This window comes from Mus caroli, unplaced genomic scaffold (assembly GCF_978045245.1).
Source record: "Mus caroli unplaced genomic scaffold, Mus_caroli_1 scaffold_1, whole genome shotgun sequence".
In the NCBI taxonomy this organism is placed as follows: Eukaryota; Metazoa; Chordata; class Mammalia; order Rodentia; family Muridae; genus Mus; species Mus caroli.
Genome location: NW_028227256.1, coordinates 150550132 through 150564704, shown reverse-complemented (window position 1 = coordinate 150564704; position 14573 = coordinate 150550132). Strand labels below are relative to the sequence as shown.

General features: G+C 48.1%; 1 protein-coding gene across 2 annotated transcripts in view; it reads right to left on the bottom strand.

The window, feature by feature from the left end:
- Nmnat2 (nicotinamide nucleotide adenylyltransferase 2) overlaps positions 1-14573 on the bottom strand; it is a 161581-nt gene that overhangs the window by 27367 nt on the left and 119641 nt on the right. For both annotated transcript variants that reach the window (XR_003837781.2, XM_021171942.3), the window contains exons 2-6: positions 10656-10744; positions 9761-9828; positions 7503-7581; positions 3498-3624; positions 1118-1198 (exon numbers count right to left, since the gene is read on the bottom strand). Coding sequence is in view for 1 of the 2 variants with exons in the window: in XM_021171942.3 (XP_021027601.1) it covers positions 1118-1198; positions 3498-3624; positions 7503-7581; positions 9761-9828; positions 10656-10744 (444 nt within the window). In the remaining variant the exon portion in view is untranslated. The remainder of the gene's footprint in view (positions 1-1117; positions 1199-3497; positions 3625-7502; positions 7582-9760; positions 9829-10655; positions 10745-14573) is intronic.

The following is a 14573-nucleotide window of genomic DNA, read 5'->3' as shown; positions in this document are numbered from 1 at the left end:
CCAGGAAGGCTGCCCTCAAGAACTGTACCCTCAGAACCTGGGACACAGAATTTGGGGTCACGGTAGGTGGCCTCCTCCCACTCCAGTTGCTTCCTGATTTAAAGAACCAGCAAATTTGGCATGCTGAGTCATTTCCCTGGTGGGATGTCACAAAATCTGGAAGGATCATGCCTCTGGCATCTTGTTCCTGGTGTGTACTGTCTGCATGGAGGTGCCCAAGGTACACACGTGTGCACACACAAATCTATAGGCGAGCTGCCTTGTCCCTGCCTCTGCCTCCTCAGCTGTCTCTTAGTTCCCTCTCAATATGCCCCAAACTGGAACCTCCAAAATGGCAGAAGGCAGCCGGAGTTAGAAGGGGAAAGTTCTCACCCAAGCTGAGTCTTTGGGGAGCACCCAAAAGATAGTGGGAGCCCAGGGATGGCTCCTGAGTGTCCACTGGAGGAACAGACACTGGCTGAGCAGATCTGTGGGATCCAGGGCTCATGGGGAACACCCAGTGTGTTTTAGACACATTTTATGGAGCACGGGGTGAGGGATGAGCACAGGCTGGAGGAGGGAGAGGATCACAAAAGGCCTCTGGGGATCACCACACCCTGTTGCTCCCGTCAGCTCTCCACACTGTAGGCCTGGCATTCCTGCTTGTCTCTGGTCTCTTTCAACTGCTGCTCTACAAATGACCACTCCACAAAAGGATGCCCAAGGCCATACAGGCCATTACAACAAATACTATGGGAGGGATGACCTCTAAACAACAGGAATTGACTCCTGAAAGTTGTGGGTGTTGAAAGCCCAAGATGAAGGAGCCAGTATGGATACTGTCATCTCCTTATGTCCTCAGATGGTGGGAAGGGAGAGCTAGCTCTGCGGGGCATTTTCTTTGAAAACAATTTTAATTACATCTTGTTTGTTTGCTTATTTATTGGTGTGTGTGTGTGTGTGTGTGTGTGTGTGCGCGCAATCCATCCTCTCTCAAAGACTCTAGTTCTTAATACTGTCCTGGCGGGGGGGATTAACAATTCAATATATGAGTCTCTGGGGGTGGGACAACCTGCTGATGTATGAAGGGAGGTGAGAAAGAAGATGAAGCAGTGAAAGGCAGCCTTTGTCACCTTACCTACAAAAGTGAAGCGCTCCACTGGTGGTCGGACGCAGCAGATTCGGCTGAGGCTTTCTCCCACCTTTCCCAAGATCTTGGCTATGGGAGAGAATGAGACAGACAGAGACAGAGGGAAAGAACCACTCACACCTGACACTCACGTCAGCCCAGCTTTGGGGGCCACTGTAAACAGGGGTGTACCGGAGAGGGTGGGGCTGGAAAGTGGAAGGCAAGAGGGAGGAAGGAAGGAAGGAAGGAAGGAAGGAAGGAAGGAAGGAAGGAAGAGAGAGAGAAGGACAGAACAGTGACTGCTGGAAGTTCTTTCTTGAGTCTAAGGTACAAGCACTGTGAGCCATATATGGCAGTCTACTCTCTGCTCATGTTTACTGCATTGTTGAAAAGTGGAAAATAGAGGAAAGGAGGATATATAAAGAGAAAAGGGAGCAGCACCCACAATCCCACCTCCAGAGAGAACTATTGCTTAGCATGTTGTTGTATTATTTATTTTCTTCCACCCTAATGAGTGTAATGTGCGTATGTTGGGTTCAATAGCAATTTTAAGGGGCATCCAAGCCGCTCTGCTCTTCCAATTCTTTCTTTTTGTTGCTGTCTTTGTTTTTTCGAGACAGGTTTTTCTGTATAGCCCTGGCTGACCTGGAACTTACTCTGTAGACCAGGCTGGCCTCGAACTCAGAAATCCGCCTGCCTCTGCCTCCCAAGTGCTGGGATTAAAGGTGTGCGCCACCACTGCCAGGGTTGCTCTTCCAATTCTTAACGTTATGGTTTGAATCTTAAATGTTCCCCAAAGGCCATGTGTTGTGGCCTGATGACACTGTGGGAAGTGGTAGACACTGTAGGAGGTGGGGTCTGATAGAAAGAAGTTATGTCACTAGGGGTGTGTCCTTCCTCCTCTCTTCCTCTCCTTTGTTTCCAGCTATCGCAAAGTGAGCTTCCTCCTCTGCCACCCACTCCCATGATGCTGCATGCTTCCAGAGCATCAGAGCAACATGGCTGGGTAACCCTGGACTAAAATCTTTGGAACTTGAGCCACGTACATCTTTGTCAATTAAGGTTGATTATTCTCAGGCATTTTGTCACAGCAATGGAGAGCCATTGTGACTAATACATTTCTCAGGAGCTCCTCAATGCATCTGTCCCAAGCCAATCAGTTCCACTGGACAGCAGTACCCAAATTCAACGAACCTCAGCCTGTGGCAGACTACACCCTGGAATCATCTCTGCTGGGCGAAGGAGATGGTCTTCACAGTAGTCGGGTATCCTACTTAGCAGAGAAGTCCCCAAACTTTCTTAGTATCCAGTATAGCTGCATGCAAACCGAGAATCCTAGCTCTTCTTTATAAATTACTATGTTTATAAAAGACCAGTCATATATTAGCATGTGGTCTCTGGGTTTGAAAAGTAGTGGGTGTCTATCTCTTAGAACTTATATTTGGTTATGTTTTGTTTGAAACAACAATTCATGCAGCCCACGCTGATCATAAAGTCCTGATCCTTCTGGTTCTACTTCCCAAGTTCTAGGATGTAGGTGTCTGCCACCACACCCAGCTTCATCTCTTGGAATTTACCTAGGAGAATCCTTGCAGTGGCTCTCAAATGCCTTCCTAAATGCTGACACCCTTTGATACAGTTCTTTATATTGTAGTGACTCCCAGCCACTAAATTATGTCATTACTACTTCACAACTGTGATTTTGTTACTATTCTGAATTATAATGTAAATATCTGATATGCAACTTCTATGGGAGTTGCCACCCACAGGCCGAGAACCACTGCTTTGGGGCATGTACCTTTTTGTTTGTTTGATTGGTTGGTTGGGTTTTTTGGTTGGTTGGGCTTTGTTTGGGTTCTTCTGGTCCAAGGAAAGACAACATATATGTCACAGAATTACTGCATTCAGTGAGAACACAAGAATAGCGCACACAGCACGTAAGGCGCACAAAGCTAGTGCAAGAAAGTGTTGGTGGCTTTGTTCTTTGTTGTTGAGGAGGTGGGCCAAGAATGTGGACATTTTGTATGCAATGTGACTCATGGCTCTGCTACTTCCTCACTGTGACCCTGGGTGAGACCCTAGAGCTCCCTAGAAGAGGCAAAGAAAAATGTTCCCTTTCACATATTAAATCCCTACTTAAGGCAATTGTATTTATATTTAAATCCTTCAGAAGGCACATTCTCTTCTCTCCTTTCCTCTCTCCTCCCCTTCTTCCCCCTTTTCCCTTCTCTTCTGCCTCCTTCTCTTTCCCTCCCTCCTCCATTCTTCCTTCTCTTTCCTTCCCTTAAGCCTCTTCCTCCTCTTCCTCCTTCCAGCCTGACCAACTCAAATCCTGGGCTGGCCCTCTAGGTGATTCTGAAGACTAAGGAGTTTACCCAGCATCCCTTACCTGCAGTGGGCTTGGTGGGCACATTGCTGTTCTGATAAATGGGCTGGGTGTTCTCATGCTGTGGCTGTCCGATCACAGGTGTCATGGAAGGCGTGTTGACGTTGGAGAGGATGCAGCCCGTCACCCTCTGGGGAGAGGAGAAGCATTTAGTCAGTGTCCTTAGCCCAGGGGTACTGAGACTCACGGCCCAATTGCCCGGTGGATAACCATCTCAGGCAGAGGGAGTCAGCTTCAAGCTCAGGGAGGGTCCTGGGGTTGGCTCTAGATGCAGCCGCACCACATAGTCGACACTGGCAGGAAACAGGGTAGCTCAGCAAGATAAGCTTGGGAGGCATATCACATATCCCTGCACTCCAGTCCAGGGTTCCCACCTAGCTATGTGACCTTAGACAGTTAATTGTTCCTGAACCTTAATTTTAATTCAAGTCTGACATTATAGTTACCTTTTTTCTTTTAAAAGAAACAGCCTCTGATGCATCTCAGGCTGGCTTCCAACTGTGTAGTTGAGGATGACATTTCACTTTCCTTTTTTTTATTTTTTACTTTTTGAGATGGGTTATTTTTGGTGTAGCCCTGGCTATTCTGGAACCCACTCTATAGACCAAGCTGACTTCAAACTCAGAGATCCACTTATCTCTGCCTCCTGAGTGCTGGGATTACAATCTTCAGCCATCCCTTGCAGTTAAAACAAAGCACACACACACACACACACACACACACACACACACACACACACAAAACAAACAAAGGAATCTACATGTAGGTGGAAATCAGCCATAGTCTCCTGCCTTAGGAGTTAGCCCAGTTAGGCAGGCCAATCTCCTGGCCAGAGGACCGCCCCTCACCTCAGGAAGGCAGGCCCACCTTAATCCATTTCATCTGTGGCAGAATTACCTGAGCACGTACGTGTAAAGTCTGTGACACCTGGTAGGACTTGATGTAATCCTCTGTGTGTCATGACTCAAATGAGATCATATCTGTGAGGGGGCTCTGCAGGCCTGGGAAAGGTCAGGCTGACCACAGACCTCATCACCCCCTCAGCCTCTGCCAGCTAGACATGTCAGTAACCTGGCCAGCTAGACACCAGTGCCGTAGACAGCAGGATGTATTGTGTCACAGGAAGTGTGGGGTGCGTTTCAAGGCCCCTTAGGCCTGCTCATCACACGTCAGAACCGCACGGTAACTTGAGATACATTATCCCCCATCCTGTGTTATCAAGCCCACTGCTCCCTCAGTGATGGAGAAAGTACAGGGCTGAGAAAGTAGCCTTCTCCACAGTGGAGACAGAAGCAACCCTCCTTTATCCAGGGTCAGAGGGTGACAGAGAATCATGAGATTAAGTGCATAATTAAGGTCCCTTCTCCAAAAGTCAGTATCTCCCAGGTGATGGTACCCACTGCATTTTCAGGATTGGAGTCCTGCTGTGAAAGAACCCTCAAGCCCCAGAGATGAGCAGGAAGACTCTCGGGGCACAGCTTCTAAAGGGGATCCTGCAGGCAGAATGCCTGGAGTCCTGAGCCCTGGAAGAGCAGGCATTTGTTTGGTGGGCTAACCCATCACTTCCGACTGCTCCTAACATGAGGAGGTCACAGGGACATCCAACTGCATCTGTAAGACAGCTTCCCAGCCTGCTTTGTGGGATCCTCTGCCCAACTGTGGCTGATGGAATTGAAGGGGTAATCTACAGTCTTAATTATTATTTTATCACCAGAAAAGACAGTGTCACATTGGCACTTAGCAGCTGTTCTGTGGCCAAGGACATTTCTTCTCTTTCTGCATCCTTGGTCCCATTTGCCTTGCTCTGCCAGGAAGGAAATGATTGGCCACACACACCCTACCCCCACCATTGCCTGTCCCTTGCTCTGCGCTCCATGGCTCTCCTGTCCGCAGCAGTTTTTACATACCCAGCCTCGAGTGGCCACCTCCCTGGCAAGTTTACCCCTCATGCCAGGAGCACCAGCCTTATCCCAGGACTGGGAAACATAGAATTATCAGGAAGCTGCACTGAGCTCTGGCTGCAGGGCTGTGGACCATCTGGAAGCTGCACTATCAGCCAGCCTCTGCAGGCTGCCTCTGCGGCTGCCTCCGCAGGCTGCCAGCCTGCCTCAGCTGGAGCTTGGGAATGTGTTTCTCTGGCTCAGGTTCAAGCTCTGGGCATGAGTAACAGAGGAAGTGCCCAGAAAGGCATTTGGACAACCCAACAATGGCCAGGCCCTTATGGCCATTATGCCTAGGTCAGAGCTCAGGGATACCAGAAGGGTTTTTGGCTCTCCATTTCTGAAGCTTCCTTAGGGCCTCTGTGTGACTAAAAAAACCCCATGGATTCCCAGATGACACTCCCCTCCCCAACTCAAGTGGCAAGTGTGAGAAATAAACTGATGTAAGCCACTGATAATTGTGTTTGTTACCACAGCACATTTTCACCTATCCTGACTGACACACCTTTATACAGGAAATTAGGTATCTTTAAAAAAAGTTGTATCGTTCATTCTATGTATGTATGTATGTATATATGTATGTATGTGTCTGTGTGGTAGGTGCATAGGAAAGCAGGGTCTACAGACAACAGAGGCATCAGATTGCCTTGAACATGAGCCCCCTCTAACTGCTGAGCCATCTGTTCAGCTCTGAGCAGTCTTTTATCATTTGGTTGTGGACACTTCCCAGAAGAGTAAGTGAGGCTGACCTGTCTCACCAGATGACCAAAACCCGAATCAGGACAGGTATGAAGGGTTCTGAAGATAGAGGTTCTGTCTACTTCCACAGAGGAAAGTAATAGGTTGAGCAGCAGAGTGCTCCATGCTCCTCCTGCTCCTGGTCTACTAGGATGTTCTGGGACCCTCATCTCATGTAGTAAAATGAAGCCCGGATGTGGGGTTGGTGCAGCGCAGGGCGGTCAGAGGCTGCTCAGTGAAGAGAGGGTGGTGACAGCCCCTCCAACGGCAAGGAGAGGGGTGGGATACAGGTCTCCTTGGATCAGAATGACCCCTTTTAGGTAACACAGGGCCAGGGATGTTCCACTCGCAGTGTGGGGAGATGACCACAAAGGGCAGTGTGCTATATCTGTCAGGTTTGGGCTATGGATAGCATCCTGTCACTGTTGAGTCCCTGGGCTGATAATGATCTGTGGAGGACACTGTGCCTACATTGTGGCTGGGGATGCTGGTACACAGCCAGCTCTAGGTCACTGAAGGTTCTAGACTGCAGTGGAGGAACACAGGAGCTCTCCTCTACCCTTGGTCAATAAATGTCCACTGTGTGTCCTGGGTTATACAGGCTCCTCTTTCTGCTTCCTGTTCCCTGATAATGAAGCAGGGATCTGACACTCATCCGGGAGGTTCTTAGATGGAGGAATGCATGGGAATGAAGGAGCATTGTTCCTCAGTCATGGCATCTTTTCCTGGACTGAGAACCTGTGGGTTCCTAATAGATGGGGAGGGAACCCGGCAACATGGACCAAGTGTAACAATGTCCTTTGTTTCTTAGCCCAGGCTAACAACACTGAATTTATGATCCTCCAACCCCTACCTCCCTATATAGGGGTGTACATCCCCACTTCCAGATTTTATCTAGTACTAAAGATCAAACCCAGGGTTTTGCTCATGCTAAGCTAGCCTTCTCTAGTAACTGAGGTACATTCTCAGCCCAAATGGTTACCTCTCTTCCCCTGCCCAACCCCTTCTTCTCCTCACTGATGTCTTACAACCCTAGTCTTCACAGCAACTGATGTTTGCTTCTCCAGCTGATGATAGCCACCCATGTCAAATCCAGCCCCAACATCATTCTGTCCTACACAAGGAGGACGTGTCAGAGAGTAGAAGGTATGGAGAAAGGCTGGTGCTCCAGAGTCCTAATCCACTGTCTTCTTTAGCGCCATACACAGGCTGGTCTACCTCACAACTGGGAGGGAAGCAGATAGCAGATGCCAGCCAGCAAGTCAACAGGCCAGCAGCCCTTCCCCTAAACCCCGCCCATCCATGCAACCTCAGCCACAGCCCATCTTACCTTCATGAGGTCTCGATGGTGCTCCAACACACTGCAGGTTGTCTGCCAGGTGTCCTGATAGCACTCCCATGGGTCCACCCTGCCGGGACAAGAGAGGCTGTTCTCAGTTTCCATTCATGCGCTCTCTCTACATGGCTTCCTCCCAAGGCTCAGGGAACTTAGCAAATCTGGTCATGCTGTGTGCTTAGATCTCAAAGCAGGTTACACCAGGCTGTGGAATATGGTCATGAACCTCAGTTTCCCTGTCTGTAAACTGAGAGGAATCTTGCATAGGCAGGTAACAAAGACAGTGGTATGAGTCTCCCTGAGTTTATCCCGATCTCAGCACTCTTTCTAGTGGGAGGGCTTGGGGAATTTTATATCCATAGTGCTTAGCAGGATGTCTTGAAACTTGTTCTTATATAGAAGAAGGGAATCTTCAGGCTCTTACAGGATTGTGATGAGGATTAAGTAAGCCAGGGGCTTGTCAAGCAAGGACTGAGGCTTGCTTCATCAGGCTGCAAGCCCTGGAGATGAGCCTCATCAGTGGTGTAGTGCCTTGGGGCTGGAAGTAAGGCATGGCAGCTAGACTGGAAGGTTCAGACCCGCAGGACAGCTAACTCCTCTGGAACAGGAAGCTGGGAAGTGAGCAGGGATGCTGCCCAAGACGGATGCCTCACATGGCCTCAATTGCCAACTTAATGAGCTGCTAAATTGAGATATTTCAGAAGCACTCTTAACGGCTGAGCATCCCTGTCCACCCCCTGCCATGAACAGGCACCTCAGGTTTCCTGAGTTGAGATCTTACTAAGTAAAAATGAAGGGCTCTGTCTGTCCTCACCTGGTTCCTCCTGCCCTGCCCCTGTGCACACAAGTATGGGAGGTGAGCAAGTCCCTCCCACCTGGCCTGGCCAATCAGGTGCCCCGGGTAAGGGCTCTCCCACAGACTCCCTTGTCATCTCAGTTCTGTCCTTCCAAGTGAGGCAGGCGCTCAGTAAGCATTCACTGGATCAACAAAAGAATTATTCGAGAATGTTCTAAGAACGTCAAAGCAGGAACAGCTTTCTGGCCAGCATTTTCCCCCTCTGGATTCATTTCCCGCAGGGAATTAAACATTCATTTAGAGCATTAAGAGGTGTAGTTTCTAAACCTGACTTGATCGCAGATAGGCTGTCCTCCAGCATTTAATCTGTGTCTTTTTTTTTTAAGATTTATTTTTAATTATCTGTGTGAGATCCTCAGGAACTGGAGTTACAGGCAGTAGTAAGCTGTCCGAGGAGGGTGCTAGGAACTGAACTCATGACCTCTGGAAGAACAGCAAATGCCCTTAACTTCTGAGCCACCTTTCCAGTCCTCAGCCCCAAAGAAAGTCCCTCAAGGGTCAGACTTCTTGTACAAATCACTGTGCAGGCCCACACAAACCACTGCTTAGTTATTACTGTGGTTTTTGTTCACTGCCTTCAGTTCTGCCTGCCCATCCTTCCTGGGTTAACTGCATCCCTCATACACCCTAAGGTCCATGCCCCTCTCCTCATGGAAACTTCTAGGTGCTGCTTATTTCTCCAGCATAGGAAATTAAAGAGCAAATGATGTGCCATTATTTTTTTTAAACACCATCTTCTCATGCAAATTATAACGGTAGGAACTTGGGGGACATAATTAGCATAATTAGTGGAAGCTTGCTTTAATTACACTGCTGGCTCAGAGCATGAGAAGTGCTGCCATCTTAATGATACTCTGAGTTTAATGTTGGGGGGTGGGGGGGCAGGGCGGAGAATCAAGAAGATGGCTTCAGGTCCCTGTTGGTAGGGATGCCCTAGAGAGCCCCACTCATAGGCCCCACACCTTGTCCAGGGGTCAGTGTGGACCCTGGAGGGACTCTGAGTTCAGAAATGAACGGTAATCAAGGCCACCCAGTTTCTCTGAGAAGAAGTGAGTTATGGGTGAGAGTCAATGGAATTTGGTGGGGATGTGAATGAGAGCCATTTGGGATTTGCAGACCAGGCTCCTTCCCCAGTGATATTTTGGGAAACTCTAAGAACCACACCGGGAGCCAAAGACAGAAACTCCCTAAGCTAACTCTTTAATTTTGTGAGCCTGATTGTTTGGTTCAAAAATAAACAAAATTATCAGTTGGGCCACCAGTGAAGATCCACCTAACTAGGGCCAGTACAGGGCTAATATCTCTCCTACTTCCTCACCCTTGTGGGTCCCAAATTTCTTTTCCATCCCAATGAGGCCAGGGCTACCTGCCTCTGTCACCATCATCCCAGCCCTACCTGATCCAGTCGGAATTCTGGACAGCCAGCTGACACATGATGAGACGGTGCCGACTTGACACAAGGCCCTGGGAAGCAACAAAGTCATGGGTAGGAGATATCCTTAGTCTTCCAAGGTGCCCAGAGACACCAGCCCAAACCACCCTGTTATGAAGGTGCCCAGAGACACCAGCCCAAACCACCCTGTTACGAAGGTGCCCAGAGACACCAGCCCAAACCACCCTGTTACGAAGTGCGGGGCTATGTCTGATGGTGAGAGCAAAGAGGAATGTGACCCCTGACTTGTCCCTCTGCCACATACACAGACACTGGGTGATGCTGTGTGTGTACATGTGTGTGCTTATGTGTGTGTGTGCACGCACATGCATGCATGTGTGTATGTGCATATATGAGTGTGTGTGTGTGCGTGTGCGTGTGTGTGTGAAGAATACATGGTATATCCTATTGCAACAGTCCAAACCAGTCAATGCCCACTCAGCTACTCGGCATAGGTTTGACCTAGGTTAAGCTCAGTTAGCCTGGTTTGGTGAATACAGTAACCATGGGAGAAACAGGAATGACTGGGAGAGTTCCCATGTGAGAGGCATTTTTTCCAAAATAAAAATCTTGGGAAGTATTTGTCCAATGCAGCTTAGCCCCTAAACTGCTGCCAATCTAGAGTCCAGCACAGTTCTCGGAGCAGGCTTACTCCTCTTTGTGAGAGCAGCTGGCTGGCTGTGGTGGGCAGTTGGCCCTCCGGTTATAGCCAGATACCCAGGTCAAACAGTGGTCCTGGGAGGAAAACCAATGCTGCTAAATAGCATTACCAGGAATTTCCTCAGAGAGGACAGTAGGGTGGTTTTATCCAGGGGAGCTATCAGGTGAGGAAGAAGAGAGGGCAAAGGAAGGAACCCACCTGTTTTCCATAGGAGTCGTGGACCGGAGAGACAATACCACCAATCACAATAAATCTTCCAGTCTTGTGCAGATAATCCCTGGCTCTTTCTAATTAAGAGAAGAAAACCGAAAATTACAAGAGAGGAAAGGTGTGGCTTAAAGGTGATAATTGAAATCAATCTGTTTGGCACTGAACCAGCTAAGGTTTGGTGCTTGCTATTTAAATAGGAGGTGTCAACTTCAAAGCAAATACTGGTGACTCAAAGGTTAGGGAGGTGGACCTTAGCCCCAGAAATAAAAGGATTTAGAACTCAAGGAGCTTAACCCGGTGGCGGTGGCGAGGAGTCTGTATTGGAAGAACTACATAGCTGGAGGGGTTTAAGACAGTCACCTCATTAAGAGGTGTTCAAGCTTCGGGTTGGAATTTGCTCCTGTTGTCTCTTGTAGAAATTCCAGTGAGAAGCTGTCCCTGAGCAGAAAAGGTAAGCCTCCTTAGAATATGAAAGATGTGCTGATTGCCACCCCGAATTACCTCAAGGGAGAAACAGGAAAACAAATTTCAAGGGCCTTGTACATAATCACGGAGAATTAACAATCAGCCTGGCAGTCAGCATCATTACAGTTGCTTGAGAAAAAAGCCTGGCCAAACAAAAGCTTCCAAATTGACCAGGCAAGGCCAGGTTCACGCTCATGAGAAAAACCAATGAATCAGAAGAGCTTTATAAAAGTCTAGTCCTGTTTTATTCCCAGGGGAGTCCATTGAACAAACTCAAGCGGGTTGTTTATTTTCAATTATTTTATTTTCATGCATGTGTGTATGTATTCTTGTGGAGGCCGAAATTGATTTCCTCAATTGCTTTCTGCCTTACTTTTTACAAAACTATTTACTTTACAATCGTGTGCATGCACATTCACACACCCATGAGTGCATATATGTCTGTGTGCATGCACAGGTATATACGTCCATGTGTGTGCAGATGTCTGAGAAAGTCAAGACATCTGAAAGTCAAGGGTATCAGATCCCTAAGGCTGGAGTGCTCGAGAGCCACATACAGATGTTGGGGAGTGAATGCAGGTGTCGCTCTGGAAACACAGTACAAGATCTCTCCTGAACCTGGAGGTCATCGACTGTCCAAACTAGCCCCGCCAGTGAACCTCGTCCTTCTGCCTCTGCTCCACGAAGTATAGCTGCCATTTGGGTGCTGGGACCTTTGCGAGCATAGCAAGTGCTCTTAACAACTGCACCATCTTTCAGACCGAGCCTGCCTTTGTAAGTGAGTGCCAAGGATTAAAGTCGGGTCCCCCAGCCTGAGGCAAACACCAACTGAGCCATGTTGGCACCCTGAGGTGGGAACTTGGTGGTGGGAGAATCCCGGAGTGAAGAAACGGCTGGGCAGCAAGACTGGTTGTAGAGTTTACAATCAGGTTTTCATGACCTCGGAGGCTCTCTGTGTGTTTAAAAATTATTCCCACCACCATTGTTTCTTTCATCCCTTCAATGTAAAGGCTTTTTGTGAAAACGAATTCACTACTTTTAATACCATTTTAGATTTTTTTCGGAGTAAATGGAAATATTTTGCCTACAATTCAATAAACTTAGCTCGGCTCCTTTTCCTTCTCCCCACACAGGTTCCCCGATGACGACCTTGCCCTTGACCAGTGCGTTTGCTCCCCTTGATTAGCTGTTGTGCTTGGTCGTTAAGATTCACCTTGTGCTATAGAATTCTATAGGTTTTGATAAGTATGGGACACACATTTATCATGAAGCAGCACAGAGTGTCTCACTGCCTTAAGTCTATAGTTATCAGAACCAGGACTAGGAAATGGGGATAAAGTGGAGCCTGAGACACAGAGACTCCCAAGGACTCCGGAGACCAGCATCGGAGTGCAAATCTAACTTTTAGTGTTCGGTACAAAAACTTACATACAATTTTTTAGCGAGTAAGAGTGAGGTTACATAGTCGAGGGCCAAAGGGAGGTGTGGGGATAACAAACACCCTATGTCCTGTTGGATCTAATTTCCTCTGTAAAGGACTCTGTAGGGGAGAGAGTGGATCGCCCAGGAGGGATTTCCGTGAAGACAGGAAGCGGCCACAGCCCTAGGCTCCGGTTCCTTGTTCGGTCTCACCGAGCCACTTTAGATCCGGCTGTGTACAGCTGGAGTCCTGCTGGAGAACAGCTGGAGCGGATGCCTCAGGCAGGAGCAGGAGGCGTGGTGCTTACCTTCCAGTCCCACTTTTTCCTCCACTAGGTCACTCCCACATCCCCCATATATAGTGCCACATCTATTCATCCCTCCTCACCCTGACCTCTGCCAGCCACGCTGCTTTTTTTCTATTTCTTGAAATTGGCTACTGCGAGGTAGTCAGAGTGATACATCGTCCAGTCTCTTCAGGTCCTTCCATTTAGCACTATGCATTTAAGTTCTTCATGTCTTACTGTGCTGGCTGGTTTTATGTCAACTTGACACAAGCTAAAGACATCTGAAAGGAGGGATGCCCCATTAAGAGGATGTCTCCATAAGATCAGGCAGTAAGCAAGCCTGTAGGATGTAGGAGGTCCCAGTCCATTGTAGGTGGTGCCATCCCTGGACTGGTAGTCTTGGGTTGTATAAGAAAGCAGGCTGAGCAAGCCATGAGGAGCAGGCCAGTAAGCAGCACCCTACCATGGCCTCTGCATCAGCTCCTGTCTCAGGGTTCCATCCTTGTTTGAGTTCCTGTTCTGACTTCCTTTGGTGATGAACAGCAATCTGGTCATGGTGTCTCCTCATTGCTATAGAAACCCAAATGAAGACACTTACCATGGTTACATGGTTTATTTCTCTTCATCAACCTGATTCTCAGTTTGCCTCTCCATCTACCCGCTGAGATACATTGTCATTTGAGCTACATTGTCATTACTCCCTGCTTTCCCGGTGCTTATAGACAAAGCCAAAGCAACATTCCTGTGGGTGTCTGCACAGTATGCTTTCAGCTCTTTTAGGTAAACATGTAGGAACCAGATCATGGGGTCATATGGTGAGAATATATTTAGTGCTGGAAGCAGCTGTCATTGTCTTTCGAGCTGGCTGTACCATTTTGCAGCATCGCCACCACCAGTAGTCAACGAGAATGACCGCTGCTCCACATTCCTGCTAACTTTGGATACTATTGGGTTTGTCCATTTAGTCATTCTAATGGGTACATCACTATGGCATTTCTTTACTTGAGGTTGATTTTACCTTTTAGGAAATGATTTATTTTTATTTCATGTGCATTAGTGTTTTGCCTGTATGTGTATCTGTGTGAGGGTGCTGGATCCCAAGGAACTGAAGTTAAAGACAGTTGTGAGCTGCCGTGTGGGTGCTGGGAATTGAACCCAGGTATTCTGGAAGAACAGCCAGTGCTTTCCTAATTGCTCTGATGAAAACTTTGCCATGGCTAAAACCAACCTATAAAAGAAGGAGCTTGTTTTGGTTTATAATTTCAGAAGGATACAGCCCACATTGGTAGAGATGGCACGGCAGTGGGTATGCATGGTTCAAGGACAGGAAGCTTAGAACTCACATCTCAAACCCACACAGGAATCAGAGCGTGAACTGGAAGTGGGGCAAAACTATAAACTCTCAATGCCAGCCCCCAGTGACATGCTTTCTCCAGCAGGGTTCCATGTTCTACAGGTTCCTTAGCCTCCCCAAACAGTGCCAATGAACAGGTACCAAGTGGTCATGTACCCGGCCCTATTGGGAACATTGCTCATTTAAACTACTACAGTGTGTGTGTGTGTGTGTGTGTGTGTGTGCGTGCGTGCGTATATATGTGTGTGTATGTATATGTATATGTATGTGTGTGTATGTGTGTGTATGTGTGTGTGGTGTATGTTCTTATGCATATGTCTGTGCATGTGTAGATGTGCACATGGGTGCAGGTGCCCCCAAAAGAGGGCATCAGATCTCTTG